This window comes from Cebus imitator, unplaced genomic scaffold, assembly GCF_001604975.1.
Source record: "Cebus imitator isolate Cc_AM_T3 unplaced genomic scaffold, Cebus_imitator-1.0 Scaffold491, whole genome shotgun sequence".
Classification (NCBI taxonomy): Eukaryota; Metazoa; Chordata; class Mammalia; order Primates; family Cebidae; genus Cebus; species Cebus imitator.
In genome coordinates this window covers 655,931-662,361 of record NW_016107806.1, presented here as the reverse complement: position 1 = coordinate 662,361, position 6,431 = coordinate 655,931, and the positions used below count along the sequence as shown (strand labels likewise).

Sequence of the window (6,431 nt, the reverse complement as noted above, 5' to 3'; positions counted from 1 at the left end):
AGCACAAGTGTGTGGGGGTGGTGAGAAGGGCTGTGGCTGGAGCCTCTGCTTCAGGCCGGGACTCTGGCTTAGGAAGCTGTCCAGCTGGTGTTTTCTCCCCTGGGTAGAGATCTTCCCCTACCCACCTCCCCAGCCCTCAGGCTGGAGAAGGGAAGGCCAAAGTTTTCTTGTTCACCATTTAACAACTCGAGACTTCCTTGCACTCCCCACAGACTGTGGCCCAGCTGCGGCTGTGTGCAGAGCAGCCCCATCCTTCCAGACCCCTCCCTACGCAGAGGCAGCCTCTGTATTTCCAAGCACGCGTAGTTTCTTCATGACCTCATTAAGAGGTATTCTGGTGCTGGCCATTACAAGTAACTGCACTTCGTCCGTGCCCTGAAGTCAGTCCTGTCCTTCTCCTGATGTCCCCCAGCGGCCGTCTCTGGCCTCCGGCTTCCCGATCGTGGCCCCAGGTTGCTTCTGTGTCACACACATAGGCACATGTATGCACACGAGCACGGGGCCATGAAGTCCCAGCGTGTGTCTGCAGCGTCTCGCTCAGGAGCCGGCTGTGACTCACAGGCATGTCACAAGAACGAGGCCTGGCACCAGTCTCCAGGCCCCAGGGAAGGGCTGCCTCCCCTCACCCCTGGCCCAGGCTTCCCACTCCCCATGACACCTCCCACTCCCCACTGTGGCCGGGGTGGGCTCAGGGGCTGCCCTTGGCCTGGCCTAAAGCCCTCTGCCAGCTGGTGGTGGAGCTGGCACCCTCTGGGAGGGAGGGCGCTGGCAGGAAGTGAGTGGGAATGGCGGGAGGCCAGGCTTTGGTGGGAGCAGGTCGAGGCAGGTTTGGTTTCCTAAAAATGCCAAGTCGGGGGCCAGCGGGGCAAACATATAAATCCTCACCCTGGGAGCCTGGGTGCCTTGCTCTCCTTCCTGGGTTTCTCTCCGCCACCTGATCTGGTGAGTACCTCTGTCCTGCTGAGGACAGGGTCCGGAGGACCGCCCTGGGTCTCTGCCTTTGTCTCCATGGTTCTCTCAATCCGGCTTCCCTGGTGGATCAACCCGGCGTCTCTGGGCCTTCCACCTCGGAAGAAGCCTCTGTGAAGTGTTGACTGGAGGGTCTTTCTCCAGGTTCCTCTGTGAGGTCACGGTGCAGGGGTTGCTCTGAGGCCCTCCCTGGATAGCTCAGTCTAGGACCCTTCTTTGGGCATACATGTGGGTGATGTTACAGTAAGAATCCTGCGATGGTTTTGCTTGGCTTTTTGTCATTGCAAAGTCCTGGATTCTAACAGGACTAAGGAGCAAGAGGCAGGGGTCTCAAGTGCGAGACTCTGCCTGGGCATGGCCCTGAGCAGCACAGCTCTGCGCCCTGCCTCGGTGAAGGGAGGGCTGGCAGGACGGGCCCAGGGCATGCCTTGCCTCTGGCATAGCTCCTCTGGCTTCACCCCGGAACCTGCCAAAGCCTTCCCGGCTGGTCTGAGCATTCTCACAGGCCTTGCCGCTGAGGTCTGTCCCATCCTGGTCCCAAGGCACTGAACATTTCACTTCTTTAATCCTAATTCCAACAGGTCCCTCCTGGTAGAGAGGATGTTCAGTTGCCCCTATGATACCCAGGCCCCTGTCTGTACACAGGCAGCGCCCCATGGCTCAGGGGCCTTCAGGGTGAGGGGAGACACATTCCCAGCCCTCTGAGAGCCCCTAGTCTGAGAGAGGAGACACCCCTAGGGGAGCTTCCAGTTAGATGGCAGAGAGAGGCGCCTCTGGCTTCAGGAGCCCCGAGTCTGAGGAGGGAAATGACTCCTTCCGGGGTCTTCCTGCTCACAGCTGTAGCTATGGCGCCCCCCGGCCCACACATGTGGTCTGCTCCCCAGTACCTGGGCAGACGCGGTCAAAATGGGACTCTGGTCACCCTGTCATTTTCCTTCTGGCAGACACTCAAGCAGGGAGCCCTGCCCTCAGGGGGGTGTCCCAAGTGCCATCAGAGGAGGCTTGGGGCCCTGCCATTGGTGACTCCCAGACACAAGGGAAGTGTTAGTATCTGCCCTCAGTGTGAGGTGGAGGTATGCCCCCGCCCTCAGGGAAGAACAGTCTGAGGGGGAGATGCAACCCCTGCCTTCCCCTTCAGAGAGGGGCTTTGCCAGGTGGTTTGTGGGCGTAGGGCAGAAGCGGATCCTGCAGGCTGAGCCAAGGCCCCAAGAGCCTCAGCAGGGTCCCCATCACCTGGCACCTCTGCAGCTGCAGGTCCACGATGTGCAGTCCCCTGGAGCAGGCACTGGCTGTGCTGGTCACCACCTTCCACAAGTACTCCTGCCAGGAGGGCGACAAGTTCAAGCTGAGTAAGGGGGAGATGAAGGAACTGCTGCAGAAGGAGCTGCCCAGCTTTGTGGGGGTGAGTGGTGCAGGCCCGTGGGGGAGCGCCTGGTGTGAGTGTGGGCGTGCAGGTTAAACCTCTCCTCCAGTTCTGGGTGCCTACTGATGAAAGTGCCGGGCTGGGGCCCAGCCCTCTCCCCACTTTTGCTTCATGGCCCCACTGGAGTGGGAGTGAGGCCTGAGTGGGGGTGCTTTAATTTTTTATGTATTTTTATTTATTTATTTTTGAGATGGAATTTCACTCTGTTGCCCAGGCAGGAAGTGCAATGGCGCGATCTCGGCTCACCACAACTGATTCTCCTGCCTCAGCCTCCAGAGTAGCTAGGATCACAGGCATGTGCCACCACGCCTGGCTAATTTTGTATTTTTAGTAGAGACGGGGTTTTTCCATGTTGGTTAGGCTGGTCTCCAGCTCCTGACCCCAGATGATCCGCCCGCCTTGGCCTCCCAAAGTGCTGAGATTACAGGTGTGAGCCACCATGCCTGGCTGGGAGTGTTTTATTAATGGCTGTTTCCTCCATCATTCCAGAGAACTGTGTGCTGTTAGGAGCTTCAGGGCCCATCTGTCTAATCCTGTCATTGGAGAGTAGAGAAACCAGAGCCCAGAAAGGAAAAGTGATTGTCCCAACATCACACAGCACTGGCACGTTCTCTCTCTCTCTCTCTTTCCTTTTTTTTTGTGGGAGAGGGGACAAGATCTCACTCTGTCATCCAGGCTGGATCGTAGCTCATTGTAACCTCAAACTCCTGGGCTCAAGCAATCCTCCTAAGTAGTTGGGACTACGGGCGTATGCCACCATGCCTGACCAATTTTTTAAAAAAATGTTTGTAGAGTTGGAGTCTTGCTATGTTGCTTGAACTCCTGGCCTCAAGCAGTCCTCCCATCTCGGCCTCCCAAAGTATTGGAATTACAGATGTGAGCCACCGTGCTTGGCCTTTTCCCATTTTTATATGCCACACTAAGAAAGTGTGTACGGAGAGAAAAGCCCAGCTGAAATATATGGTCAAAATATATATATATATATTTTTTTTGAGATGGAGTTTCGCTCTTGTTACCCAGGCTGGAGTGCAATGGCGCGATCTTGGCTCACCGCAACCTCCGCCTCCTGGGTTCAGGCAATTCTCCTGCCTCAGCCTCCCGAGTAGCCAGGACTACAGGCACGTGCCACCATGCCCAGCTAATTTTTTTTTGTATTTTTAGTAGAGACGGGGTTTCACCATGTTGACCAGGATGGTCTCGATCTCTTGACCTCGTGATCCACCCGCCTCGGCCTCCCAAAGTGCTGGGATTACAGGCGTGAGCCACCGCGCCCGGCCTGGTCAAAATACATTTCGTGGAGAAATGCAGTCAACCCTTAGTTTGTCCCCCAGCCTCCCGAGCCTGACTCTTTGGTGATCCCAAGGTTAGGTGTTGGGCTTTGAACACACGAGGCAGGTCCTTCTTTCCTTTTTTTGTTTTGTTTTTGTGGTTGGTTAAACTTTTCCTTCTTTCTTTCTTTCTTTTTTTTTGAGACAGCCTTGTTCTGTTGCCAGGCGCCAGGCTGGAGTGCAGCGGCATCATCTCAGCTCACTGCAATCTCTGCCTCCTGGGTTCAAGCAATTCTTCTGCCTCAGCCTCCCGAGTAGCTGGGACTACAGGCACACGCCACCACGCCCAGCTAATTTTTGTTGGTATTTTTTGGTAGAGATTGGGTTTCACCATGTTGGCCAGTATTGACCTTGTGATCCGACCGCCTCGGCCTCCCAAAGTGCTGGGATTACAGGCGTGAGCCACCGCGCCTGGAGGTTAAACTTTTCTAATTATTTTGGCTAGTATTAAAAAAGTGTTTTTCAGCTGGGCACGGTGGCCCATGCCTGTAATCCCCACACTCTGGGAAGTTAAGGCAGGACGACCTCTTAAGCCCAGGAGTTCGACTAACCTGTGCAACATAGCAAGACTTCATCTCTACAAAAATAAAAATAAAAATTGGCCAGGCATGGTGGCATACTCCTGTAGTCCCCGCTACTTGGGAGGATTGATTGAGCCCAGGAATTTGAGGTTACAGTGAGCTGTGATCCAGCCTGGGTGACAGGGGGAGATCACTCTGGTTGCCAAGACCGGCTTAGGCAACATAATGAGACTTTGTCTCTACTAAAAATAAACAATTAGCTGGGCGTGGTGGCATAAGCCTGTGGTCCCAGCTACTTGGGAGGCTGAGGTGGGAGGATTGCTTGAGCCCAGGAGGCTGAGGCTGCAGTGAGTTGTGATGGTGCCACTGCACTCCAGCCTGGGCAACAGAGCAAGACCTTGTCTTAAAAAATAAAGTGTTCTTCTCTTCTGAATCCACCTGGCTGGTGTTGGGAAGCAGCAGTCTTCAGTTTCCTCATCGACAGAATGGGGTGATGATACCTTATCTCGCTGGGATCCTGTGGGATTTGAGCTGATGTGTTCTCAGAGGAGCCCTGAGTGTCTTCCTTGTGTCCAGGAGGGGGGCACACTGGAGGTGTTCGCCAATGAGCATCCGTTTCTCCTTACTCACTGGGCCCTCTTAGCAGCTCCCAGGGCCTCCTGCTCGCCAGGTACCCAGCTGCCCAGTGGGGAGGAAGAGCTGGGAACCAACTAGAGTGTGTGTGGGGTCTGGGTGTTTGGTGGAGCTGGGGTTGGGGGCTGGCTTGGTGATGAGCGTATTTCCTCTCACTTTCAGGAGAAGGTGGATGAGGAGGGGCTGAAGAAGCTGATGGGCAACCTGGATGAGAACAGTGACCAGCAGGTGGACTTCCAGGAGTATGCTGTTTTTCTGGCCCTCATCACTGTCATGTGCAATGAATTCTTCCAGGGCTGCCCAGACCGACCCTGAAGCAGAACTCTTGACTCCCTGCTGTGGATCTCTTGAGCCCAGGACGCTCGATGCCTTTGAGTTTTGTATTCAATAAACTTATTTTTTATCTGTTGTTAATATTTTAATCACTCAGTGATGTTCCATAACCTGGCTGGCTCAGCTGGAGTGCTGAAAAATGAGGACCTCCAGGACCCCGCTCCCTTCTGGGCTCTGACTCTCCTGGAAATCTCTCCAAGGCCAGAGCTGTGCTTTAGGTCTCAATTTTGGGATTTCAAATACTAGCAAAAATTTGAAAATCAAGATAGGTTACTGACTTTTATTTTGTCAAATAAAGATATGAAAAAAGGCAAATACCTTCTACCATCACTATCATTTCATAAAAAAAGAAAATTTCAGTTCCAATAAAGGAGGAAAGGTATAATCTCAGAATAAAGGACAGATCTTAACATTCAATACTGTAAGGAATGAGTTGTACCAGGATCTGTTCCGGAGATATGAATTAGTCTAATCAACCCTGCAAAGCTTTATTTAAAGGATTCCTTGTCAGACCAAGTGTGGTGGCTCACCCTGTAATCCCAGCACTTTGGGAGGCTGAGGCAGGCAGATCCCTTGAGGCTGGGAGTTCGAGACCCGCCTGGCCAACATGGTGAAACCCCATCTCTACCAAAAAATACCAAACAATTAGCTGGGTGTGGTGGCGCATGGCTGTAGTCCTAGCTACTCAGGAGGTTGAGGCGGGAGAATCACTTGAACCTGGGAGACGGAGGTTGCAAGATCAGGCCACTGCAATCCAGCTTGGGCAACAGAGCAAGACCTTTTCTCAAAATAAAAAGAAGGATTCATTGTCAGAATACAGGCCATAGGCAGTGCTGTGGTTTGAATGTGTTCCCCAGAGTTATGTGATAGAAACTTTATCTCCAAAGAAACACTATTTAACAGGTGATTAGGCCATGAAGGCTCTGCTGTAATGAAGGGGTTAATGCTATTGTCACAGGAGTGGGTTACTTGCAGAAGGGTGAGGTTGTCCCCCACCTTTTCTCTCTCTCCCTCTCTTTGCCCTTCCACCATGAGATGATGGAGCAAGACGGCCTTCTCCAGGTGCTACTTCCTCCAGCTTAGATTTCCTGGCCTCCAGAATTGTGAGCCAATAAATATCTATTTTTCTTTTGACTACCAGTCTGTGGTATTCTGTTGTAGAAATACAAAATGGGCCAAGACAGGCAGTACATCTGTTTTCAGAAAACAAGTGTATTGTCTACA

The 6,431-nt window shown here is 53.0% G+C and overlaps 1 protein-coding gene across 2 annotated transcripts; it reads left to right on the top strand.

Annotated features, from left to right (window-relative positions):
• Window positions 1-587: 587 nt before the first annotated feature.
• S100A2 (S100 calcium binding protein A2) lies at window positions 588-5,290 on the top strand. Of its 2 annotated transcripts, none has more exons than XM_017513304.2 (3): window positions 588-942; window positions 2,218-2,371; window positions 5,037-5,290. In XM_017513304.2, exons 2-3 carry the CDS (start codon window positions 2,231-2,233, stop codon window positions 5,187-5,189), a joined length of 294 nt encoding a protein of 97 aa, XP_017368793.1. In that variant the 5' UTR covers window positions 588-942; window positions 2,218-2,230; the 3' UTR covers window positions 5,190-5,290. The 2 variants fall into 2 exon arrangements, with proteins under 2 accessions (XP_017368793.1, XP_017368794.1); XM_017513305.2 differs by having other exon boundaries at window positions 847-942; window positions 2,224-2,371.
• Window positions 5,291-6,431: the final 1,141 nt, after the last annotated feature.